At 46.1% G+C, this 26,763-nt stretch overlaps 1 protein-coding gene across 2 annotated transcripts; it reads left to right on the top strand.

The window, feature by feature from the left end:
* On the top strand, positions 1–25,718 carry LOC310714147 (extracellular tyrosine-protein kinase PKDCC-like). 2 transcript variants are annotated; one of them, XM_083519245.1, is made up of 7 exons: positions 3–702; positions 4,475–4,597; positions 18,046–18,317; positions 20,177–20,256; positions 20,377–20,481; positions 20,781–20,957; positions 24,443–25,718. In XM_083519245.1, exons 1-7 carry the CDS (start codon positions 214–216, stop codon positions 24,586–24,588), a joined length of 1,392 nt encoding a protein of 463 aa, XP_083375371.1. In that variant the 5' UTR covers positions 3–213; the 3' UTR covers positions 24,589–25,718. The 2 variants fall into 2 exon arrangements, with proteins under 2 accessions (XP_083375372.1, XP_083375371.1); XM_083519246.1 differs by lacking the exon at positions 4,475–4,597 and having other exon boundaries at positions 1–702.
* The last annotated feature ends 1,045 nt before the right edge of the window (positions 25,719–26,763 follow it).

The following is a 26,763-nucleotide window of genomic DNA, read 5'->3' as shown; positions in this document are numbered from 1 at the left end:
TAGATGATGCTCGGGTGTCCCTTCCAACTCTACCATTCTAGGAGAATCCCTCTGTTTTCTTCGCCTCCCGATTGGAGAAATGAGGCTCTCCAGGGGAGCTAGGCGGCGGCTTGCTGCCGCAGACACGCCTCTGGGGAGGAACCTGACCCGGTTTCCCACGCGAGGCAGAATCGAAACGCGGCACTGGACGCTCGCCTGTTCGGAGGTTGGGTCATGCGCTGCTGCCCGGGCTCCGCTCTGCCGGCGAGGTCCGGGGCGCTCCTCGCGCTCCTGGCCGCCCCTGCGCTGCTCGCTTTGGCCCTCCTTGTCTCGGGCCCTTGGCGGCTGCTGGACTCCCCAATGCCCCCGAGCCTGAAGCGGGAGCTGGAGCAGCGGGAGGCGGATCTGCGGCGCTTGGCCGCGTCCGTCCGGGCTGCTTGCGCCTTTTCTCCCGCCGCGGGCGCGTTGGGTTGCGCGGAGCTGAGCGGCGCGACGGGCGTGCGCTTGGTGGGCTCCGGGATCACCAAGCTGGTGCAGAGGGCTGTCCTGCCCCGCGGAGGAGGCCACGAGGTCGCCCTGAAGTCCGTGCACCCGGCCGGCCGCGACGTGAGCCGCTGCGCGCAACGCTACGCGCACCCGAGCGGCTGCTACCGCCTGGCCGCTTACAAGCTGCTCAAGGAGATGGTTCTGCTGCAGAGCTTGGAGCATCCCGGCGTCGTCAAGGCACGTAGCACCGGGATTGGGCAGACAGGGGAACTCCGCAGGATTGAATAATCTGGGGGAGTAGCCCGGTGCGCGCCTTTGTGGTGCGATCCTATCTTGTTAGGATTGCAACCCGCATCGCAGGGGGTTGGACTAGACCCACAGGGTCCCTTCCAATTTATGATTCTATGCTATGAAGCTTCACTGAAATCAGTTTGCGTTGGGATTAAAGGCTGTTTTCCTGTGCGCACTTTCCGGCGAGGAAGCCCCACCGAGCAGAATGGAAACTGCTTCTGAGGAAGCGTATAGTAGATTGTGGCAGGGGCCGGGCTTAACCCTACGTGGAAATCGTACTTTAAACTCCCCACCGCCGTAATATCATTGGGGGGGGGGTGACCTGTGATAACCCACTGGGAAGGAAACGTCAGTCTCTGCATGCTTAACAGTACTCAGCTTTTCATTATTGATATTATTATTATCCACGTGGCCCAGGACTTGAACTGTCACACTAAGAAATGTTATGGGATTGGGTACTCTTCTGGCCTCAAACTTAACTGCACAATTCTTGGCATGTTTACTCGGATGCAATTGCCATTCTGTTCAATGGGTAAAGTTAAAGGGACACCTGACCATTAGGTCCAGTCGTGACCGACTCTGGGGTTGCGGCGCTCATCTCACTTTATTGGCTGAGGGAGCCTGCGTACAGCTTCCGGGTCATGTGGCCAGCATGACAAAGCTGCTTCTGGTGAACCAGAGCAGCACACGGAAAAGCCATTTACCTTCCCGCCAGAGCGGTACCTATTTATCTACTTGCACTTTGACGTGCTTTCGAACTGCTAGGTTGGCAGGAGCAGGGACCGAGCAATGGGAGCTCACCCCGTCGCGGGGATTCGAACCGCCGACCTTCCGATCAGCAAGTCCTAGGCTCTGTGGTTTAACCAACAGCGCCACCCACGTACCTAAGCGTCTGTTCAATGGGGCTTACTCGCAAATTTACATGGCAGCAAATCCCAAGTTCTTTGCATCTTACTTCCAAGAATTGTAGCTTGAATACACGTGTTCAATCATATTTTGCTGCAATGCTTTGCACTATTTCTGCATTTATTTATTTATATATTTATTTCATTCATACACCACCTTTGTCTCCCAAGGGTCTCAGTGTGGTGTACATGACTCTCCTCCCCATTTCATGTCATCCTCACAACAATCCTATGAGATAGGTTAGGTCAGTGTTTCCCAACCCTGGGTCCCCAGCTGTATTTTTGGACTACAATTCCCATCAGCCCTAGCTAGCAAGACCAGTGGTCATGGATGATGGGAACTGTAGTCCGAAAACAGCTGGAGACCAAAGTTTGGGAAATACTGGGTTAGGCTAAGAGTTGGTGACCGGCCCAAGGAGCTTCATGGCTTGAGTGGTGATTCGAACCCTGCTTCTCCCAGGTCCCAGTCCAACACTCTTTGACCATTACGCCTTTAAATTGATTGCAACTGGATCCTAAATAGTTTTATCTTACAGTGGTACCTCGCAAGACGAATGCCTCGCAAGACAAAAAACTCGCTAGACGAAAGGTTTTTCCGTTTTCGATTTGCCTCGCAAGACGAATTTCACCTATGGGCTTGCTTCGCAAGACGAAAACGTCTCGCGACTTTGTTTCCTTTGTCTAAAAACAAAGACATGTTTTGTTTATAAAGTTAATTTATTTTCCCTTCAATTTTTGAACTGCTCTTTACAGTATGTGTGACTTTAAAGAGCAGTTAATAAACTGTTGTTGTACCAAATTCGGCTTTGTTTGGACTTTTTTTGACCATAGGAACGCATTGATTGATTTTCAATGCATTCCTATGGGATTTCGTGATTCGCAAGACGAAAAATTCGCTAGACGACAAAACTTGCGGAACGAATTAATTTTGTCTTGCGGGGCACCACTGTATATAGAACGAAGCAGTGTATACTTTTAAAATTTTTTTTAAAATGTGTTTAATTAGAAGAAGTGTTTTTTTGCTTTCCTCGAAGCCAGGCATGGCCGAACTTGGCTCTCCAGCTGTTTTGGGACTACAACTCCCATCATCCCTAGCTAACAGGACCAGTGGTCAGGGATTATGGGAACTGTAGTCGCAAAGTGGCTGGAGGGCCAGGTTTGGCCACCACTGCTCTAAGCAAAAGCGATTGAAATCGCAGTCTAAGCTGATGTAATTCCAAGTATTTCTGCCAGCTGAGTTTTGGAGTTGTTAAGTAGTGTTTCTCCCATCAAAGCACCTATACTGGCTTCAGCTGCTGTTGAAGGGTGTGTTCTCTCTTTTAAGTGAGATAAGCCTGTGATAATTGCTTATGGAGGTTATGAAGACTATGTTGCCTCCTGTGATCTGCCGCTTCCCTTGTTCCTCCTTAGTGCTCCACTTCCTGCTTGTTTCTTCGCCAATTTGTACTTTATTAAAGAGGAACAAACCTTCCCATGAATTACTGTCTTGAAATGTCTAGACTTAGATTGCCTTTCTTCTGGGCCACTTTCCTCTTTTTCCCGGGGTAAGTAGAAGGCAGATCTGGATCTGCAACAGATCTCTGTGTGCACTGGAGTAGATCACCAAAGCTACCTGACTCCTAATAGTTGAACAATAATGTTGTTCAACTGCACACTTAATGGCTGCTCTTGGATTTGCAGGAGTTGACAGAGGGGAAAACCTTCTGAAACAGTGGTTCCCAAACCACCACCACCACTTGAAAATTGCTGAAGATCTTGGCGGACCTTTTAATGGGTTTTCTGCCTGTTATAATGACAACTGGTACTGCGTTTTGTTAGGTGCAGCATGATTTTGAATGGCGTTTCCCACGATTTTTATTTTCTTGTGTTCCAATCCTGTAGAATATCAAACACAATAAGAAATGATGAAATGTAATATGAGAAGTTAAAAGAAGCAATGGAAACACAATTAAAAATCAAGAGGAATATTTAATGTGCCTCACCCACCATTCATAGCAGCTGCTGCTCTTCACAGACACACCATTGACCACACCACCAAATGACGCTCACCACTCGGGGTCCATGGACCACAGTTTGGGAACACCTGTTTTATACTCTTCAAACCTTAGTACTAGTAGCCAACTTACAGAACTCAGTTGGTGATGATCACTAGCTGCAATCCTAAACCCATTTACCTGGGAATAAGCCCCACTGAACTCAGTGAGGTGCACTTCCCAGTAGACTTGGTTAGGCTTGCAGCCTTAAATGGTTGTGTATTCCTCCAGTCTCCACCCAAAGAGATACGGTATTTGCCTAAAAGAAAGGGAAACTGCAGGCTTGCGGGGAAAATGGGAAATGTTTAATCACAAACATACCTTAGATAAGTGAAGCTCTTACATCTGCATCCTGTAAACTCTTTCTTGGTTCAATTATTATTAATGACCTGACAGAGCTCATTAGGGGGCGGGGAGGGAAAAGCCATGGAAAAGGTACCTCTCTGGAATTGAAATTACTCTTGGCTAGGTTAATGATAAATAAACATCAATGGGAATGCACTGTTCTTTGGGCAGTATAAACATTCAACTTCAAAATGCAGACTAATGAATGTTATGGTTTCCTATCCAGTACTATCAGCGTGCTTGAAACCACAACCACCTAGGAATATTCCCACTGTGGAATCTCCTAAGACCTGTTGAGGGTGTCCCTCTACCCCTCTGCAAAGATCTGAATTCCCCGATTCTGCAAAACACACACAGATCTTATCTTTCATCCAGCTGATTCCAGCATTTACATCTATAGTAACACGGCAATCTGTGCATTTCCTCTTTTGACAGTTGCGTGGTCAGTGCTATGATCCTAGCTTAGTTCCTGAAATGAAGGTGGTCACCGTTTTGGAGTTGGGTGTTCCCCTGGAGATGATTCAACTTCTGCAGACCCCCTGGGAGGAGAGATTTAAAGTAAGAAAACAAAAACAAGGAGAGCTCATTTCATTCAAAGACCCTAGGACTCTGGCTGAGGGCAGATGGGACTGATACTGATCATCTTCTTCTCTGTTTGCTGATGAAAAGTTTCGAATAAACTTGCTCTGATTTTTTTTTTAATTGCAATTCACCTGTATCCCACATCACTAATGATGGTCTTAAAAAGTCTCAAATAGTTTGATAAAATGAACCTGGGAATGGCTGTTTGACCTTAAACTATAATGCAAGAAAATGACCTTCACCCAGATTTGCTATAAAACCAACCCTACCCTCACTGACCAGAGTAAAAGTGTCCTTTTACTCCTTATAGGAAGCTGCAGTGTGTGGACTATTTGTCCATTTAGCTTCAGTATTACCTACTCTGACTGGCAACAGCTCTCCAGGATCTTGGGCAGAGACATTATACAGAATAAGATGGGGGAAGAAGAAGAGGGGGAGAGAGAAGGGGGAGGGGGGTTGTTGGGGTGGTAATATTTAATATGTTTGTGGGGTTTTATGCCAGTGTCACTTGAGTAGGTTCTTTGTTCATTTATGTTATATGTATATGTATATACACACATACACAAATAATAATAATAATAACAACAGTAATAAATTTTATTTCTACCCCGCCCTCCCCAGTCAGAGCTGGGTTCTAGGTGGCTGACACCAATAAAATCACAGTAAAAACATAATGGGGGGGGGACCCAATTTAAAATACAGGTTAAAATGCAGCCTCATTTTAAAAGTAGCCGATAGATCAAGACCATAAGGGGAGGGAAACATAAGGGTCAGACCGAGTCCAAACCAAAGGCCAGGTGTAACAGCTCTGCCTTGCAGGCCCTGCAGAAAGATGTCAAGTCCCGCAGGGCCCTAGTCTCTTGTGACAGAGCATTCCTTTTTTTTTTTTTATAAAATTTTTATTGGTTTTACAAAATTTTAAAAAGACAAACAAACACTAAAAATGACAAACAAACACGCATATTTTCAAACATATTTTCTTATAAACCTCTTTTCTTGGACTTCCCCGTACCCCCCCTCTCTGCATCCCAATGTCCATACTTCAACTAGCAACTCCCATTTGTTACTTTCAAGTCTCTGTCATCTTAGTCCTTTTCTATAGTCTAGCCTTATGTTCTTGTATCCCTTTGTTTCTGAGAACCACGACATTTTTAACACTCATTGAGTTTATAGTAGTCCTTCAAGTAGCTTTTAAATTTTCTCCAGTCTTCCTCCACCGTCTCTTTTCGTTGATCACGGATTCTGCCTGTCATCTCGGCCAATGTCATGTAGTCCATCACTTTCATCTGCCACTCTTCCAGAGTGGGTAGATCTTGTGTCTTCCAATACTTTGCGATGAGTATTCTTGCCGCTGTTGTAGCATACATAAAAAACATTCTGTCCTTCTTTGTCACCAATTGGCCGACAATGCCCAAGAGGAAGGCCTCTGGTTTTTTAGAAAAGGTACATTTAAGTACCTTTTTCATTTCATTATAGATCATTTCCCAGAAGGCCTTAATCTTCGGGCATGTCCACCAGAGGTGATAAAAGGTACCTTCAGTCTCTTTACATTTCCAACATTTATTATCAGGCAAATGATAGATTTTTGCCAGCTTGACTGGGGTCATGTACCACCTGTATACCATTTTCATAATGTTTTCCTTTAAGGCATGTGAGGGTTTGATTAGCTGCTTGTGCGTGAAAACGTGCTCCCTCAGAGTTTGTGCGACCCCACAAACCTCCGTGTGTGACGGAGCTCCTCAGACATGTCTGCTCTAGTCACTAGTAGAGTCCGACAGTGGCTGTCTGCGGAAGCGTTTCCAGCAAAGAAGTTCCTTAACGGAAACGCGTCTCCTGGACTCACGGCGTGACAGTTTCCTGCGAGGTGTGGGTCTCCCTATAGGAGACTCCGATACCTCTCCACTGTTCTCGCTGGAAGCCTCCCTGAGCCCTCCCTCCTGCTCGCATTCCCTCAGAGACCCACTCCTCCCCCTGCTGGTTCCTGCTTCAGCAGTTGAGTCTCTTTCATCCTGCCTGAGTCCCTCCACCACCTGATGCTCTGATGGCAGTTCCCTGACATCCACCTCCCCTCCAGGGCCCCCCTCACCCCCTCCCAATTCCTCCCCCCTGGGAGGTGAAGGGCTAAAACCCCGAAACGAATCTTCCTCATCTTCTGACGTCTCGAACAATTCTCTCCATCGATCGTCGTCCTGGCCAGCTGAATCCTCCTCCTCTTCAGAATCTGGGAACCCCTCCAACTCCTCTTCCTCGTCGGTGGTGGCAAAGTATTCCCTTCGGAACCTCGCTACAGGCTGAGGTTTACGTGGGAACCTCTGATGAAAAGTCTTTATTAAAACCTCGTCATTGACATCCTCTGCCCTAACCCAGGTGTTTTCCGACTCCGGTTCCCCTTCCCACATTACCAAGTACTCTACTTGATCTCCCTTCCACCTGGAATCGAGGATCTCCGCTACATGGTAGCTGTGTTCCTTCTCCTCCATTGCTGGTCCCCTAGTGACCCTCCCCTCACTGTCTCCTCTATACGGTGACAGCAACGACCTGTGAAAAACTGGGTGCAGCTTCATGTGGTTCGGTAACCGGAGCCTGAAAGCCACTGGATTGACCTGCTGTATGACTTCAAACGGACCCAGCCTTTTGGGTCTTAATTTCTTACAACCTCCTTTGAATGGCAACCCTTGGGTTGACAGCCACACCTGGTCCCCCACCCTGATGCTTTCACCTTCCCTTCTGTTTTTGTCTGCCTGCCTCTTATATTCCTCCTTAGCCCTGTTTAAGTTGAGTTGAAGCTGGCGATGGATCGCTTCCATTTCTTCCACGAACTGTTCTGCAGCTGGAACGCTCCAGTTCTCCCCCTCCCCCCCCTGGGAAGGCTCTGGGATGGCACCCGTGATTAGCCAAAAAGGGGCTCATCCCCGTGGACACGTTCTCTGCATTGTTGTAGGCAAATTCTGCCAACGCCAACTTCTCCACCCAATCATTCTCTCTGTCATTAACATAACACCTCAAATATTGTTGGAGAACCCCATTTGCTCTTTCCGCCTGCCCGTTGGTTTCAGGATGACGGGCCGTCGAGAAATTAACCTCTACATGCAGTAAGCTCATGAGCTTCCTCCAGAACCTGGAAGTAAATTGTTTCCCTCGGTCTGAAACCACCCTCAAGGGGGCGCCATGCAACCTAAACACATTCTCTACAAACAATTTGGCGGTTTCTTCTGCTGTAACCGCATGTGAGCAGGCTATGAAGTGGGCCATTTTAGTTAACAGGTCTACTACAACCATGATGGCTGTTTTCCCTCTAGACCTTGGCAGATCAGTCATGAAATCTATTGCCACTGCTTCCCACGGTCTCTCAGGTGTGGGCAGTGGTTCTAATAAACCAGCCGGCGACTGCCTCTCCCCCTTGGCTCTTTGGCATTGTTCACACCCTCTCACATACTCCCGCACATCTTCCCTGACCTTGGGCCACCAAAATTCCCTGGTAACCAGCCACATGGTTTTGTGTTGCCCAAAGTGCCCTGCTGTGGGGCTATCGTGCAGCTGCTTGAGTACCTTCTCCCTCAATTCCCCTTCAGGTATATATAACGCTCCCTTATAATACAATGCCCCATTTCTCTCCTCAAAACCACCGGATTTGTCTTCCTCCCCTCTGAGATCCCTGAGTTTCCCCTGGGCGTATGCATCCTGCACCGTACCCTCTACCAATTCCCTTTGCCCCACCAAAGTCGCCCCACACACCCAGCGGTCCTCTGGAATGATATGGGTTTCTTCGGGTGCTCCCTCCCCCTCCAAATATTCAGGTTTGCGTGAGAGAGCGTCCGCCCTAACATTCTCTGGGCCTGGCACATAACAAATCTCAAAGTTAAATTTGGAGAACTCTTGGGCCCATCTCAACTGCCTTTGGTTGAGCACTCGCGCCGTTCTCCAGTACTCTAGATTTTTATGGTCCGTGCACACTTGCACTTTATGTTGTGCACCAACTAGCAGATGCCTCCATCTCCGGAACGCCTCATGAATAGCAAGCAGTTCTCGGCCGTACACCGTGTAGTTCCTCTCGGATTTGTTCAGCTTCTGCGAGAAGAAGGCACACGGACGCCACTCTGACTCCTCCTTCCCCGGCTGCAGAAGAAGCACCGCCCCTATGGCTCTGTCAGATGCGTCTGTTTCAACCCTTAGCTTCTTTCGTAAATCCACATGCAGAAGTTGTTCTTCAGAGGCGAAGGCCCTCTTCAGTTCCTCAAACGCTCGCTCCGCCTCCGCCGTCCATACAAACTTCTTTTTACTGCTGAGACAGTCAGTGATGGGCGCCGTCAGATGGGCGAAGTTGCGGATGAACTTACGATAAAAGTTTCCAAACCCTAGGAACCTCTGCACATCCTTCTTGGTTTTGGGTGTTTTCCATTCCAGCACTGCCTGTACCTTGCCGGGATCCATGGCCAATCCCTTGTCTGACAGGCGGTACCCCAGGAATTCCACCTCCTTGGTATGGAACCGACACTTCTCCAGTTTGACCCACAGCCTGTTGGCTTGCAGTCTGCTCAACACTTCTCTGACGTCTCTCACATGTTGCTCCTCATTCTCAGAATACACCAACACATCATCTAGAAAGGCAACGCAATTCTTGTAGAGCAAAGGGCCCAGCACGTGGTTCATAAAAGATTGAAAACACGCGGAGCCTGCTTGTAATCCAAATGGCATAACGAGGTATTCAAACGCCCCCAAAGGGGTAAACATGGTGGTTTTCCATTCATCCCCTTTCCTTATGCGTATCAGGTTGTACGCCCCCCTTAGATCCAGCTTTGTGAAAATCTTTCCCTTCCTCACCCTGGTCAAAATATCATCAATTCTGGGCATAGGGAACGCCACCGGTTCAGTCACTGCATTCAGCCGCCTAAAATCACATACAAGTCTCGGCTTGTCCGCATTTTTTTTGTCCACAAAGAACACTGGGCTCCCCCCTGCTGCTTTGGACTCTCTGATGAAGCCTCTCTTCAGGTTCTTGTCAATGAACCCTCGCAACTCCTGCATTTCCCTGTCTGACATGGCATACAACTTGCCCACGGGAAGCTGTGCTCCTGGGAGTAAATTGATCTGACAATCAAAGGGTCTATGAGGTGGTAGTTGGTCAGCTTCCTTCTCGCTGAACACGTCGCTGAGATCTGCATACTGTGGTGGTACCTTCACCTTCCCCATTACTTCAGTCCCTGCTAGGGTGGCTTGGGCCCCTGCTGAACCCTTCTCCCCTTTGCAGTGTTCTAGGCAATGTGCTGAACCAAAGGACACCACTCTTTGATGCCAGCCAACCAGCGGATCATGTAGAGCTAGCCAGCTCATTCCCAAAATAATGGGAGCCCCTCCCAGGGTGGCCACATTAAACGCTATCAGTTCTGTGTGCCTTGCCACCCTCATTATCATTGGGACAGTCTGCAAGCGGACTCCTCCTCCCAACAACTCCCTGCCATCAATCGTGGTCACCTGCAGGGGGTTGCTTAAAGGGATGGTCTGTATCTGGTGTTCAGCAGCAAACTCCTTGCTCATAAAATTGCAGGAGCTGCCTGAGTCCAATAGCGCCTTTATTTTTAGGGGGTGCCCATTCTGCAGCTCTAGCGACACTTCAATCACTAGAGCAGGTCGAGGAGCTTCTGGCACGGGCACTTTCACTGCTCTTTGGCCTGGCTGCAGTGCCCCAATTGTGGCAACCAGGCGTTGGCTTTTACCTGCTCCGCTCCCCCTTCTTCTCCCCCCTCAACAGCTCCCACCATCTCTTGCCATTCCTTCCTCTGGGGGCAGACTCTGGCAAAGTGGCCTGGCTGTTGGCAGAGATAGCATTTCCGGGGGCCCTTTCCCTCCTTCTTAGCTCCCTCGCTGGTTTTTGAAAATGCGCGCGCGCGCGCTGTTCCGATTTCCATCGGCTCTGCCGGCGGGAAAGCTGGCTCAGGAATGTCTGGAATGCGGAATTCCTTCCAACGTTCCCCTCTCCCTTCCCGCCTCTCCAAGGCTCTTGCCTCCTGCCGCGCTCCTATGGTCAGCGCAGATTTGGTCAGCTGATCCATAGACTCCGCCCTGGGGCTCCATGCCAGCTCGTCTTTCACCCCCGAAGAAAGACCTTCTTCAAATAGCATTTGAACGGGTGCCGCCGATAAATCCCAACTCAGTCTGTGAATCAGCATGGTAAACTCAGTCCAATATTCACGGACAGATCGACTTCCCTGCTTACAAGCCATTAGCTGTCTGCGCACCACCCCTTCCTCAATATCGCTGGAAAACATGAGATCCATTGCACGAAAGAACTTCATTGTGTCCTTTAGTATGTCATTGTGCGTTGCCATTAGGGGTCGAACCCAGTCTCTAGCCCCTTTCTCAAGATGCCCAATTACAAAAGCAACTCGCGATTCCTCATCAGGGAACTCATCGAACTGCACATTAAGGGCATATTGCATCTCTGTCCTAAAAGCATGGTAGTCCTTGGGGTCCCCCCCAAATTTCTGCACCAATCCTGGTACCTTTCTGGGGAATTGCGTGGCTCTCCCCTTCTTGTCTGCATCCTGAGCCCTTCTCTCCTCCAACCTCGCCGTCTGCAGGGCCAGTTGAACCTCCAACGCTCGGTATCTATCTTCCAAGCTTGGACCAGCTACAGCCCCTGCTCCTCCGGTTCCGGTTGGTTCGCTCATGATGCCTTCTCTTGCACAGGCAGCGTACAAAGACTGTCGGACTGCTGTGAGGGTTTGATTAGCTGCTTGTGCGTGAAAACGTGCTCCCTCAGAGTTTGTGCGACCCCACAAACCTCCGTGTGTGACGGAGCTCCTCAGACATGTCTGCTCTAGTCACTAGTAGAGTCCGACAGTGGCTGTCTGCGGAAGCGTTTCCAGCAAAGAAGTTCCTTAACGGAAACGCGTCTCCTGGACTCACGGCGTGACAGTTTCCTGCGAGGTGTGGGTCTCCCTATAGGAGACTCCGATACCTCTCCACTGTTCTCGCTGGAAGCCTCCCTGAGCCCTCCCTCCTGCTCGCATTCCCTCAGAGACCCACTCCTCCCCCTGCTGGTTCCTGCTTCAGCAGTTGAGTCTCTTTCATCCTGCCTGAGTCCCTCCACCACCTGATGCTCTGATGGCAGTTCCCTGACAAGGCATTACATGCCGTGAATTTAATACCGGTGTTCCATAACCATTCCCAGTCAGCTGACATAATGTTATGTCCAACATCCTGAGCCCACTTAATCATAGCCGATTTAACTGTTTCATCCTGTGTATTCCATTTCAACAGCAAGTTGTACATTCTAGATAAATTCTTAGTATTGGGTTCTAGCAGTTCCGTTTCTAATTTTGATTTTTCCATCTGGAAACCGATTTTCCTGTCCTGTTTAAAAAATTCCAATATTTGACGATATTGAAACCAGTTTTCTACTTTATGCTTCAATTTCTCCTGACTTTGTAGCCTGAACTTGTCTCCATCCTGCTCTAAGATTTCCCAATACTTCGGCCATCCGACCTCCATATTGAGTTTCTTCACTGCCTTAGCCTCCACTGGTGACACCCATCTAGGGGTTTTATTTTCCAATAGGTCTTTGTATCTTATCCAAACATTAATCAATGCTTTCCTAACAATATGATTTTTAAAAACACTGTTTACTTTATCATACCAAAGATATGCATGCCAACCAAAAGAGTTATTAAAACCTTCCAGATCCAAGATGTCAGTATTCTCGAGGAGCATCCATTCTTTCAGCCAGCAAAAAGCTGCTGCCTCATAGTACAATTTTAAGTCCGGCAGGGCAAAACCCCCTCTTTCTTTAGCATCTGTTAATATTTTGAATTTAATTCTGGGCTTCTTGCCCTGCCAGACAAATTTCGAGATATCTTTCTGCCACCTCTTGAAACATTCCATCTTGTCCAGAATCTGTAAGGTCTGAAACAGAAAGAGCATTCTAGGCAATACATTCATTTTGATCACAGCGATTCGGCCTAGCATTGACAATTTCAGATTTGACCATATTTCTAGATCTTTTTTAATTTCTGACCAACATTTTTCATAGTTGTCCTTATATAAATTCAGGTTTTTAGATGTTAAATAGACCCCTAGGTATTTCACCTTCTTTACCACAATCAGACCTGTTTCCTCTTGGAATTTCTCCTTTTCCATATCTGTTAAGTTTTTCCCTAAAACTTTTGTTTTTTGCTTGTTCAACTTAAATCCAGCTACCTGGCCAAACTGTTGTATTATTTCTAAAACCTTTTTTGTACTAGTGTTTGGCTCTTGCAAAGTCAATACCAGATCATCTGCAAACGCTCTTAATTTGTAATGTTTAGCTCCGACCTGTACACCTTTTACCTGCTGGTCATTTCTTATCATATTCAGCAACACCTCCAGAACTGAAATAAAGAGTAATGGGGAAATCGGGCACCCCTGTCGTGTTCCTTTTTCTATCTTAAGTTCTTCAGTCACAACATTATTTACAATCAGTTTAGCTTTTTGTTCAGAATATATTGCAGCCATACCATTCTCAAAGCCCTGGCCTACCCCCATCCCATGAAGATTCTTCCTCATAAAGCTCCAAGATATATTGTCAAAGGCTTTCTCCGCATCCACAAAAATCAATACTGCTTTAGTGTTTATATTCACCTCTAGCTTTTCCAGAATGTCTATTACATTCCTTACATTGTCTGCCAGGTGTCTTTTAGGGAGAAAACCTGCTTGGTCCTTATGAATCTTCTCCATCAAAACTCTTTTAAATCTTTTTGCCAAAATGTCTGCAAAAATTTTGTAATCCACATTAAGAAGTGATATTGGGCGGTAGTTCCTAAGTTGGGTCTTTTCAGTCTCTGACTTTGGTATGAGTGAAATATATGCCTCTTTCCACGATTCAGGCGCCCTTTTTCCCTCAAGGATCTCATTGCAGACTTCTCTTAGTGGTTGAGTCAACCATTCCTTCAGCGATTTGTAGTATCTGGAAGTCAGTCCATCTGGTCCTGGAGATTTGCCCAGTTGCATGTTCTGAATGGCGGCCTCTATCTCTTGTTCTGAGATTCTCTGGTTCAAGTCCATCTTATTTTGATGGGAGATATTTTGTAGTCCATATTTTCCAAGGAATTTGTCTATTTCTTCTTCATTTTGCAGGCCTTGAGTGTAGAGTTTTTTGAAATAGCTTAAAAAGCAATTTCTAATTTCATTAGGTTTAGATATGTTCTTTCCATCCACCTCTAGGCTTGTGACTGTGTTTAGTTTCTGCCTTTTCTTCAATTGCCATGCCAAGAGTTTGCCACATTTGTTTGCTGATTCAAAAGTCTTTTGCTTCATTTGCTTTATCTTCCATTCAATCTCTTGGTTCATCAATTCCATATATTGTGTTTGATATAACTTGATCTCTCTTAAGATGTCCTGAGATTTTGGTTTTGTTCTTAATTTTCTCTCTCCTTCCTTTATCATTTCCAATATCTTCTCTTTTTTCTCATTTTGTTTTTTCCTCTTTATTGAGTTTTGTTGAATCAAGAATCCTCTCATAACCGCTTTGCTTGCATCCCAGATCACTCTTTTCTCCACGTCGGTCCTCAAATTTATTTCAAAATAATCTTTTAAAGTCTTTTGGGCCTTCGTGAGAATCTCCTTGTCCCGAAAGAGGGAGTCATTCATTCTCCATCTGAATTGACCAGTTGTTGTAAGTTTCATCTCCATCTTCACGGCGTTATGGTCAGAGCAGGTTTTTGGGCAGATTTCCACTTTCTTGATCTTTGGAGCCATTCCACTAGTAACCCAGATTTGATCAATTCTGGTCCAGGTCATCATTGCTTGGGAGAAGAAGGTTCCCTCCCTCTCCAGAGGGTTCCTTGTTCTCCATATGTCTATCAAGTCCATATTTTCTGTCATTTCGAAAAAAGTCTTAGGGAGTCTCCCTTCTTTACTAACTGTTAGTCTTTGTGCCTTGTCCATGTTGGTGGAGACCACACCGTTCATATCTCCCATGATTATCATATTGTAATCCAAATAGTCAGTGAGAGTTTCATGAAGTCTCTTGAAGAAGTCAGATTTGCCTTCATTTGGTGCATAGATTCCAACCACTAAAAATTTTTCTCCTTGAATTTGTACCTCCACTGCCAGATATCTCCCTTGTTCATCCTTAAATATCATTTTTGGAGCCCATTTTTCCTTCACATATATTACAACTCCTCTCTTCTTAACTTTGTCTGATGTAATAAATTCTTGTCCTAGCCTTTTATTTATAAGTAGTCTCCTGTGGGCTCTAGTTATGTGGGTTTCTTGTAGACATATCAAGTCCAATTGTTCTCTATTCAATATATGAAATACTTGTCTTCTCTTCAAAGGCCCATTGAGTCCATTACAATTCCAACTAAGGAATTGCAAAGCCATCTTGTTATTTTCTTAAGGCTCCTCCAACAGCTCCAAGTTGTTGCTCTTCTTCTGATGGTGGTGGTTTTTGTCCAGTAGAAAGATTCAGGATATCCAGTGCTCTCCTTTGTTCTGCAAGTACATCCACAGTCCCCTTCTGTAGGTCCTCCTGATATCTTGCCAAGAATTTTTCTTTATCTTGAATTGTCTTTATTTTTATCTTCTTTAACTTGTAGTCAAATGACAGTCCTTGTGGGAACTCCCACCTAAAACGGATGGAATTTTTCTTTAGCAGAAGAGCCAAATCCTTGTAGGAGTTTCTTAGGTCCAAAATGTATTTTGGGATGTCTTTAAAGAACTGTGCAGTTGAATTTCCAATTTGCAAGGCCTTTTCAAAGTGTAGTCTTAGTATTTTGTCTCTTTCCTCCTTGGATCTGAATGTAATCAGGCAGTCTCTCGGGGTCTTTCTGTCTTGCTTTTTGCCCAATCTAAAAGCAGTCGTAATTTTGAATTCGTCTTCCTCAAGGTCCCAACAATCCACAAACTCCCGTGTCAGATATTCCACAAGGTTGTCTCCTTCATTCTCCGGGATCAGTCTTAATTTTAAGTTTCTCTCTTTCCTCTGTAAGTCCCACAAGGCCAAGGTTGCATCATGCTCATCAACCTTCTTAGCAATCGGCTCTAATTTCTCCTGTGTCTCTCCCGCCGTGGCCTTGGCGTCTTCCGCAATTTGGCGCGTAGTGGCATTTTCCTCCACCAGTTTATTTATGGATTCTGTGTTCTGGTTTAATCTTGCTGAAATTTCTGTTAATTTTTGTGTATTCTCTGAGGTCTGTTTGGTTAAGGACTCCAGGGTTTGGTTGATCTTAAGCAGGGCATCTGTCACAGCTTCCATAGAGACGGCTGACCCTTTATCTTGTCCTGTTGTTCCTGCTGCTCCGGTTGTTGGGCCTGAAATTGATCCTCTTTTCTTTGTCTGTTGTTGCTGCAGCTGTTGTTGCTGTAAATGGTGTTTAGTCTTGGCTCTTGTGACTATCTCCTCTTGTGGGCCGCTCATGTCAAGGTCACTTCCCACGGGATTTGTTCTCCCTTGGAAAATTCCACTGTCAGGCTGTGATGAACTTTACTTTATCCTCTAGAGGGAGCAAATCAAAATGGCCATAGAGCAAAGTTCCAAGCACAGGAAACAGGGGAGATTATCCAGACCACAAAACAAGAGCTTAACACAGTCAAAGTCAATCTTGCTAGAAAACTTGTAGCTTTAACCTGCCACAGTTATCCAGTTTATATTATTTCTTCTTATATTACAGAGTAGCCAGAAACTGTGGGAACTTTGTATCCAAGTATCACTTTACAGGAAAAAGTCATTTCAGTGTGCTAAAAGAAAAGCAGACCGTTTCATGCTTTCAGATAGGTGAGACGGCAGAGATTTTTTTTTATTTCCAATAGTTCATGCAGTTAATAGTCCAATTCCCCTCCCCTCTGCCCTGCTAGCTAGAGGGGAGATCAAAGGTCCGAATGTCCGGTTTGGCTGATTAAGGATCAAATTTAAACGGATGCAAGTTTAAAACTCCGTTGCTTTCGCTTTCATGCAGTCGGGGGGGGGCAGACTTCCTTTGTTTAAATCTCCCCCGTTTTTAGCCCAGTTTCTAAAATTTAGAGGGTCCCAGTTATTTTTCAAGTCTTACTCACGGGGAATCAGTCCGAATTTTCTTTTCAGGAAGGAATCGGCGCTCTCCGCTAATGGCGACGCGGCTTCACTTCGCAGGCTGGGTAACGACTCTCAGCACCGCGCTCACTCCCGGTGTCGCTTTCACGGTACCGGGGGGCGCAAAGGTGCCCACCGAGTCTCCTTGTTCTCAGGCTTCCGCGCCTGGGATTTTAGGGGTCCCCCGCTTGCCGTAGCGGGTAAGACCCGAACTTGCGAAGCAGTCCTTCCCCGGAGCTCGGGGCTAGGACCGCCATTAAGCGCTGGCACCGACCGGAAGTGACAGAGCATTCCACCAAGTCGGGGCCAGTACTGAAAAGGCCCTGGCCCTAGTGGAGACCAATCTAACCACCTTGCGACTTGGGACCTCCAAAATGTTGTCATTTGTGGACCTTAAGGTCCTCCGTGGGGGATACCAGGAGAGGTATGCATACATCTTTCTTGGTAGTGAGAAAGGTTGGGGGGTAGGGCATGGTTGGGAATCTTTAGTTGGCTGCAGTGTTTGTGGGGTCTGGTGTCATGACCATCAGGCCATCTGCGAAGAGCCCTGATTTGTAGGTTTTGCCTTTTATTACCACTCCCTTGAAGTCAGGGGCTGCCCGGATTCGGATTGCTAGGGGTTCAAGGGCCAGGATGTACAGAAAGGGGCAAGAGTGGGCACCCTTGTTTTGTGCCTCTTCGTATTGCTGTGGTATTAGAGTCCATACCATTGACCCTACATTTTGCTGAAGCTTGGGAGTAAATTTGTTTAAGGGTTTGTAGGAAGTTGGGGCCAAATTCCATGTTGGTTAATACTGCTAACAGGAATTCCCATTCTAAACAATCAAAGGCTTTAAGGGTGTCTAGGGACATAATCGTCAGTGGGAGTTTGGTTGTTTTTGCTGTGTTCGATCAGGACTTAGTGATTTCCTGATGTGGCTAGGGAGATAAAGGTAAAGGGACCCCTGACCATTAGGTCCAGTCGTGACCGACTCTGGGGTTGCGGCGCTCATCTCGCTTTATTGGCCAAGGGAGCCGGCGTACAGCTTCCGGGTCATGTGGCCAGCATGACTAAGCCGCTTCTGGCGAACCAGAGCAGCACATGGAAACGCCGTTTACCTTCCCGCCGGAGTGGTACCTATTTATCTACTTGCACTTTGAGCTGCTTTCGAACTGCTAGGTTGGCAGGAGCAGGGACTGAGCAAGGGGAGCTCACCCCGTCATGGGGATTCAAACCGCCAACCTTCTGATTGGCAAGTCCTAGGCCCTGTGGTTTAACCCACAGCACCACCCGCATCCCTAAGGAGATAGATTTTATGAAATAAATAATGTTAGCCACCCCTTTTCCATTTATTTGGATGCTCCCAGCCAATAAAAGTATATTCCCCTTCTCTTTCAGCTTTGCCTGGAGCTGGCTGAGCTGCTCCATTACTTGGCCAAGTCTCCTCTGGGTTCCCTGGCCCTCCTGGATTTCCAGCCCAGGCAGTTTGTCATGGTGAACGGGGTCCTCAAAGTCGCAGACCTGGATGACGTGAGCACTGAGGAGTTGTCCTGCGAAGGGGATGGGGACTGCACCCTGGAATTCCCCACCAAAAGCTTCTCTCTCAGGTGTTCTGCACAGGGGAAGTGTGAAGGAATAAATGAGAAAAGGAACCTCTTCAATGCTTACCGGTACGTTTGGTGATTTATTTTTAAATGCCCCCCAGAACCAGCATCCTGAATTTCACAGTGCTGCTATGTTTTAATGATTGTGTGATTTGTGCCTTCTTTTTATTGAGAATCCACTTTGGACAACTCCTTTTTGGGGGCAAAAAGTTAGGGTTAATAGCATTTAATTGCATGTGTAATATAATTATTTAACCGTTAAAGCATGACTCGAACGAAAGAGCCGTATCCACATGTACCAAAGTTTCTGTGTGCTCATCAAGGCATCCCCCAACTTCCCACCCAATTGGTTGGGAAACTCCTAGGGACTTCACAACCTCTTTCTCCTATGACTGCCTTTACCAGGAAGCAACATGCAGAGGTTGCATCAGGCAGCGGAGTCTAGAAATGCCACTTTCATTCATAAGAATGAGTGAGACAAAAGAGAATAAAAGGCTACGCTCTCAATAAGGCCTGCTTCCAAGTTTAAAGTAGGTGGAGCTCACAACCTCATAGGCCACATGGGGAAGCCTATGTTGGCATGCACCGAAGGAAACAGGGGCAATTGGCAGTCCTCCAGCTGGCTCCAGTCCACTGGCCGGTGTGCCAGACGAACTCCGGTCCTTGATGCAGCATAAATCTGCGGCCCAGGCTTTAGAAGACTGAGCACGCTATTCAGCAGAGAAAACGCAAACAGAAGTGGCACGAGAGGCTATGTGAGCATATTTACAAGCAGGTTTATTCAGCGTAGATCAGGACAAAAGGAAACATGTCTGATCTCCTTCGTATCCAAAGCAAAACAGCAAAGCTATACACAAACGGAAGTTCCCAGCATACTGTGCTGGAATGTAAACAGACATGTGACATGCAACAATTCCTCACATCTGTCCCTTAAGGTGGAACGGAATTCTCAACAGCCTAGTGGACCTAATGGAAGTTCCCTATGCCTGCCATAGCTCTTCTGTGTTACTACACTGTGTATCTGTATCCATCTCCCCAGACAGGGTACAATTGGCAGAGGCTAATGTTGTCTAATTCTGCTGGAAGAGGGCATGTGCTAGTCAGAAGCTCCATAAACGGCCTCAGTCCTGTATACCTGAAGGAGTGTCTCCACCCCCATCATTCAGCCTGGACACAGAGATCCAGCGCCAAGGGCTTTCTGGCAGTTCCCTCATTGCGAGAAGTGAGATTACAGGGAACCAGACAGAGGGCCTTCTCGGTAGTGGTGCCTGCCCTGTGGAAGATGTGAAGGAATTAAGCAGCTATCTTATCTTTAAAAGACATCTGAAGGCAGCCCTGTTTAGGGAAGTTCTTAATATTTAATGCTGTATTGTTTTAACACTCGATTGGAAGCCGCCCATTGTGGCTGGGGAAACTCAGCCAGATGGGCGGGATATAAATAATAAATTATTATTATTATTATATGGCCAGCACTTGAGAAGCAGTGTAAATCTGAAGAGCAGATTTCAGCAATTACAAGGGAAGGCGAACCTTAAGTCAATGACTAAATTTGATCAGTTAGGCAAACTGATTCTGTTCTGCCAGGGGCTAGTTCGTGTCCCACTACAGTAGCCAGATGCAGGAGAGGACGGTGATCCTGCAGCTTCAATGGTTTCCATGCCAGCTGCATCTGCTGTAATTGCCTCTTCAGTGCAACTATTATATTTGCAGGGGTCTCGCCCTCTGCAACTATCAGAGGTGCATCTGGCCAGCCTAGGGATTTTTTTGCTTGCTTTCAGATCATAAACCAAGCCTTCAAAATTGGGAGACATGAGATTCAAAACATGTAGGATTTTAACAACACATGACTCTTAATTGCCTTGTGCTGTAGGGAAAATCTTTGACACAGAATTTTAAGATTTTAAAATAGATGTGTTTATTTGCAGGTATTTCTTCACTTATCTCCTGCCACATACTGCACCTTTCGTTTTGCAACCCATTCTGAAGGATATCCTGAATGCCACAGGTACATTCTAATGGGAATTGGTTTGTTTGTTTGCTTTTTTAAAAAAGGTTTTAATGAAGAGCTGCTCTTAATCGCCTTCCTTCTTTAAATCATTCCCCCTCCCCTCTTCTGTAATTGTAGGTGATTTGCGATACGGAACAAATGAAACCCTGAGAGCTTTTCAGAGAGTTTTGCATTTATACAAGTCTGGACTTTATCTGCAGAAAAAGCCTTCTCAATTGAAAGGTACATTATTTCACACAATATACGGGCTTTACATAATGGTTGGATCTCAGTGGGGTGCCAGCACAACTCACATTCCTTGCCTGTGGGGTGGGGTGGAGTCGCTTGGTGATTGGCATTGTCCTCTAAGAGAAAGACAGTATGTTCCGGGCTGCCTTTCTGTTGAGATGAGATTCGCAGCTGATCTGCTAGGGAAGAGCACCGAGAAAGGCACCGCTGATTGCCAAATCCAAAATACTGGTATCTCTCTTGTTTCCAGCTGCATACATAATCGTATCACCTTGTCTCTTCCCCTTTCCAAGACTACATTGCCTTAAAGGGCTTCCACAGCAGGGATACGGAGGACTACAAGTGCTGGCCATCCTATCGCCACTTGGGGTGCATGCTCTCTGTTTACAACGAAGAGGAAGCTGCCGCCATTTGCAGCTCCCATCCTCAGTGCCAACATTTCTTCATCACTCTGCAGACAACGTGGACAGGTGAGAGGAAGTGACATAACATTGCTAAGAAGCGCCAATCATCTCCCCCACCCCCCACCCCAACTTCTTCTTCTTTTAAAAAAAGAAAAAAGAAAAAAATGCCGTAGTTATTCTAGAATACAGGATCCAGTAACCTGTTCTAGGTGACACATTCAAGATTCACTTAAAATACAGGTAAGCTTCCTTGCAGTTCCCTTTAACTTACCTGTTATACCTTCCTCTGTGTTCATGCAGTTGTTCAAATTAAAGCTCTGCCAGACCTCGTTTTTTTATTTATTTTCTAAATTTGCAGGCTGCAAATTTGATGAAAGCAGCTCACAGCAGAACAGCAGTGCTAAGCAGTGGATCATTACAGCAGCAATAAAATACTAAATAATTTAGAAACATAAAGGGGCGACTCTACAGATAACTCCATTTTAAAGCTTATATTGGGCTATTTTTTTCTTCTCGTACCTCCAATCCAGAGTTGCATCTCTTTCCATTTGTTGTCATAATTATTTTTGATACGGATCTTCATCGTTAAACAGCTTCTATATCTTCCAACCAGTGACAGGGCGAAGTAATCCGCTTGTTATGCATCGGCTCTTGTCTGAATGCCTCGGGGGTATTTCAACATGAAAGAGCACTGCTCTTTTAATTACAACAATGATATTTAGGATATTCTTTTTATCTACCTATATCCCCAGACCAACAAATTTTCCCAAATGCCCTGTAATTAGCACTGATTATAGCCTTTCATTGAAGGCAGCTAGTGGGTGCGTGTGCAACCAGGCAGATATATCTTATACCATCAATTATCCTATTTTAGCTGACACGTCTGCAGCTATCTAAGCTATTACCCTTAATGTGAATAATGAAGGGTGCAGATTGAAGCAAACCAGCCATTGTAGTTAAGGATAGAGGGGGGAACAGTTACTGTTTGCAAGTCTCCGAAGTGTGGAATGCCCCAATTTTACATGCCCCTACTTCTTGTTGTTGTTTAGTCATTTAGTCGTGTCTGACTCTTTGTGACCCCATGAACCAGAGCACGCCAGGCACTCCTGTCTTCCACTGCCTCCCGCAGTTTGGTCAAACTCATGCTGGTACCTTCGAGAACGCTGTCCAATCATCTCGTCCTCTGTTGTCCCCTTCTCCTTGTGCCCGCCATCTTTCCCAATCGGCATCAGGGTCTTTTCCAGGGAGTCTTCTCTTCTCATGAGGTGGCCAAAGTACTGGAGCCTCAACTTCAGGATCTGTCCTTCCAGTGAGCACTCAGGGCTGATTTCCTTCAGAATGGATCAGTTTGATCTTCTTGCAGTCCATGGGACTCTCAAGAGTCTCCTCCAGCACCATAATTCAAAAGCATCAATTCTTCGGCGATCAGCCTTCCCTACTAGCTCTTCCTTTTGGATGCCCCCCCCCCATGCATACAGCACAAATAGCTGTGGGCAAGGAGCTTGCACAATCAGGGCTTTGGATCTTATGGAAGTATTTGCATAGAATCATAGAGTTGAATGGTGACGGAAGTCCAGCCGTCATTAAATGGTGTTGTATAGCATTTGAAAAAAGGACAATGTGAGACAGCAGTATTTTCAGGATGGTATGAGCAGCTCCTTTCGAACTTCTCCTCTCTCCCGTAACTTTTATTATCCTTTGTTCTCTCCTGTCGCATGGCCGTTTGCCAATGTCTCACATTACCTACATCCGGTCATGGCTTAAACCCACCCATCGCCATATAGGGTAATTACTGCCCAGAGGGGGAACATAACTCCATATAAGGCTATGCACTTAATACACTGCAAGGCACGGACATGCAGGTCACCGAGGTCAGCGAGGCACCAGGTGGCGCTACAAGCCTTTGCCATGACTTCATGGCTCCCACAGAATGGGACCGCAAGGGTTATCTAGTCCAACCCTCTGCAATGCAGGAATCTTGGCTCAAGCAATCCATGGCCACCCAACCTCTGCTTACAAACCTCCAAGAGAGTCTACCACCTACCAAGAGAGACCATTCCATTCCTGTTACTGTCGAAAGTTTTTCGAAATGTTTAGTCAGAATCTCCTTTCTTGTAACTTGAAGCCACTGGTTTGGGTCGTAGCCTCCAGAGCAGGGGGGGGGGGAAGCTTGCTTCATCTTCCATGTTAAGATATTTACCTCTTTTCAGGCTAAGCATACCCAGATCCTTCAACCATTCCTCATAAGGCCTGGTTTCTGGACCCTTGATCATCTTGGTTGCCCTCCTCTGCACACGTTCCATGCACATCCTTCCCTGCAGTTGTTCGCCCTGTGCGCATGAACGCTAGGAGACGGAGAACACAGCCCAGCCCTGCTCACCCGTTGGGTATTACCTGGGAGTGGAACACCTGAGTACAGTATATGGATTGATTCAATTTATATCCAGCCCTTCCTCTCCCAAGGAGCCCAAGGCAACCAATATATACAATTTAAAAGCAGAAATGGAGCAAAAAAAAAAGGCATTCTAAAGCAATTACACTAAAAAAAAATGCTTTCACCCAATGATCTCGAAGTTGCCAGGAACAGTATTCTTCAGCCACCAAATTACTGGGAAAACAGGAGTGTTTTCAAACTCCTCTTGAAAGTTAATAATGATGGAGACAGTGCATTTCATCACGGTGGGCATTCCACAACTAGGGAAACACCGCTGCGAAGGCTTTCAGCACCACCAACAAGACCTCGCCTGCTGAATGTAGGGGCTGAGATGGTTGGGCTTGCTGGTCAGAAGGTCGGCATTTCGAATCCCCTCGACGGGGTGAGCTCCCGGTGTTCAGTCCCAGCTCCTGCCCACCTAGCAGTTTGAAAGCACGTCAGAGTGCAAGTAGATAAATAGGTACTGCTCCGGTGGGAAGGTAAACGGCGTTTCCATGCGCTGCTCTGGTTAGCCAGAAGCGGCTTAGTCATGCTGGCCACATGACCCAGAAGCTGTTTGCGGACAAACACTGGCTCCCTCGGCCTATAGAGTGAGATGAGCGCCGCAACCCCAGAGTTGTCCATGACTGGACCTAATGGTCAGGGGTACCTTTACCTTTATATACCTTTATGTCAGTACTTGTACCTTGAATTGGTCCCAATAGTTCACTGACAGCCAGTTCAGTGCTTTCAGAGCTATAGTCCTATCAGGCTGCACCACTCAGCAAGCTAACAGGTGCATTCTATGCTAACTATAGATAGCTGCCACTTTGAGATTTGTCACTGATGGTGGTGATCTATACAGTCAATATTGAGCACACCTTGGTGAGGACAGGTTCCAGTCACCATGGGAGAGGATTGCAGCGAATGCAACATGGACATTGGCTTGTAATAGTAGAGGCTGCGGGAGATGTTGCAGGAATTCCTTACATCTTAGATTGGACATCTTGCTTTCTCTTTCTGGGATGCTTTTACATTTCCAGTGTTATCATTTAACCTCAGCCCATGTTGCAACTTTTACAGATCTTGATTTGTTCTCCCACCCCCCACCCCTTCTCAAAATTATTTTCTCCTTCAGGAAGGCCACTTGCTTTGTTTCGAAGCAACTTGAGTGAATTAATTCCAGGCGGCGACAGAGTGGTTTATGTTAAGCGATCTGCAGCGTCAAAGACAAGCCTCTTACAAGGAGACTGGGAGAATACGGAGCTCTCGGACAAGGAATAATCACTGGGACTAACTTCATCCACTCAAGAGTTGATGATGTGCTTCATTTCAGCTTTGCGATCTTTCTCTGGGACTTCTCAAGTTAATGGGTGGCATTTGAATGATCAAAGCAAACCTTCCTTTTTCATAAGATGGAATAACCTGGACAAGTTGTTTACATGATCCCAGGCACAATGGTCAGAAATGTGCACAACTTGATCTAAAGCCTTATAATGGATTGGCAGCAGCTGTGTCAGCCAAGCAGTAGTTGTTACCATGAAATTACCTTGTTGTGCCAGCTCTATGTGGTTGTATCAGTCCAGCTGGGAACAAGCATAGATGGAAGCAGGCTGTTATGCAAACAGTTCCTGTCCCAGATAACAGTTTTTGTTCCCAACAGACCTGCAAGTAGATGGTCTCCTCTGAAATGTCTGATCAGCACTGTTCAGCTCTTTTAGGTTTCCTGGCTGCCATCTTCTTTTGGATGTAGCGATCATTGCAGACTCAGGGTGTGCCCAAGTGTCTTAAAGTTTATTTATAAGTACACAGGTCCACCTAGGCTCAAACACTCCCAGCAGCAAATTCTACTGTTTCACAACAGCTTTCCTGAGAGACAGCTCAACTCCCAGTGCTTTCCAGAACTCCAAAGTCCGCAAAATTCTCCCTGTCTTCCCCTCCATCTGAAATTCCTAAATCTAGTGTGTCCTTTTTCGCGGACACACATATTCAGATCTAGATTACATCAAGGGTAGGTATGCCTTCTGCCAAGATGTTTGTACCCTGACATTCTTGACTAGTTATGAGCTATTGATCTCTTAATTTCCCTGGCAAGAAATGCCTGTCCTAAAGGAACATTACAGTAGCCTTTGTGACTCCATTAACTTCCCAACACATGAAAACACACCCCTTTCTTAAATACAACAATATATCGGACAAATGATTGTTTCACTATAGCCAGTAAAGAGGAAAGAAAAAGGGATACGTATTTCATTTTTGGATACAGAGTCTCTGTTGGTGGTTTTGGTTTGATGTACAGCTTTTATTTTTAAGTATCAACCTTGGAGGTTTTTTCAGTGTTACTTTCAGTGAAAGAAATCCTGCTGAGCAAAATGTTCAAACTAATTATGTATAAAAAGCATGTATTATATAAAGGGATTTCTTTTTTCTTCCCTCTGAAAACAGATTGCAGTTCATTTCTTTTTTAATGGTTATCATGTCTTATGTTAAAAATCTACTATGAAGTGTTGGCCTATCCTCACAAGTTATTGGCTGACTTGCCATGATGTCATGGAATGTCCATGAACATTCTGACTTCTTAAGAAAGAAATCAGGTCTGTTTCACTTGTTAGCATCTCAAGTCAGGGATTTGTACATACTAACTATCTACACACCAAGGATGGAATGAAGGTAGATCAGGATCATTTGGTAGAACACTAGTCTTAATTTCCCTTGGCTGCTGAAGAGCAGTCTAAAATGTGTCATGGCTGCCAGAGAGCTGGGTGGCCCATATCCTTGACCTGTGCAAGTCTTTGCAGGAGGTAAGCAATAATTTTGGACTCTCTGAGTAGTTTAACAATGCCATCAACAAAATGAGTCTCTACCTTAAGTAATACTACTGAAAAATGAAGAAAACCTGGGGTAGCCGGAAGAGGATCATAAGCTCTATTCAGTTCTGGCACATGAAACAATTCCCATGCTCAGATTTCTTTAATTCTAAACCCGTCCCTTTTGCACAACGTTCTAGTAAAATAAAATTTTAAAAGCCTGAAGTGTATCCATCCCCTGCTGAAGTCAAAGGGACCCCCCTCTGAGTGAACAGAAATAGGCTTATATTGTAAGGAAAGCAAAGTGCTTAGCTGTTGTCGGCATTGAAAGCAGCCTGAAATGATTGTGGGCATATCACGGTGGTTGCCATGCTTTCATATGCAGAATGGTTCCTTGCAATACCTGTCAAGCGTAGGGGTGTCCATGTAGCCTTTGTAAGGTAGGTGAGACGTCAGGATGCATGCTTGGAATGAGGGGAAACTTGAACGCATCGCCATCTTCTAACCGTCCCATTTTTCAGGCAAAACGAACACTGGCAACATAGCATAAAAACACAATCAAACCATATGCAATAATGCCGGCAATGAAGTACATCATGAGAATTTAAAGCTAAATTATAATATTACTGGAGCACGCACATACACACTACAA

This window comes from Podarcis liolepis, assembly GCF_965112155.1.
Source record: "Podarcis liolepis genome assembly, chromosome: 1".
Lineage (NCBI taxonomy): Eukaryota > Metazoa > Chordata > Lepidosauria > Squamata > Lacertidae > Podarcis > Podarcis liolepis.
This window is presented reverse-complemented; position numbering and strand designations above follow the sequence as displayed.

Excerpts from the sequence above, each read along its gene's own strand:
- LOC310714147 (XM_083519245.1), top strand. The coding sequence starts at position 214 with ATGCGCTGCTGCCCGGGCTCCGCTCTGCCGGCGAGGTCCGGGGCGCTC. Across the intron at positions 20,257-20,376 it reads GGATATCCTGAATGCCACAG|GTGATTTGCGATACGGAACA; the intron begins GTACATTCTAAT and ends CTGTAATTGTAG. Across the intron at positions 20,958-24,442 it reads TCTGCAGACAACGTGGACAG|GAAGGCCACTTGCTTTGTTT; the intron begins GTGAGAGGAAGT and ends TTTCTCCTTCAG.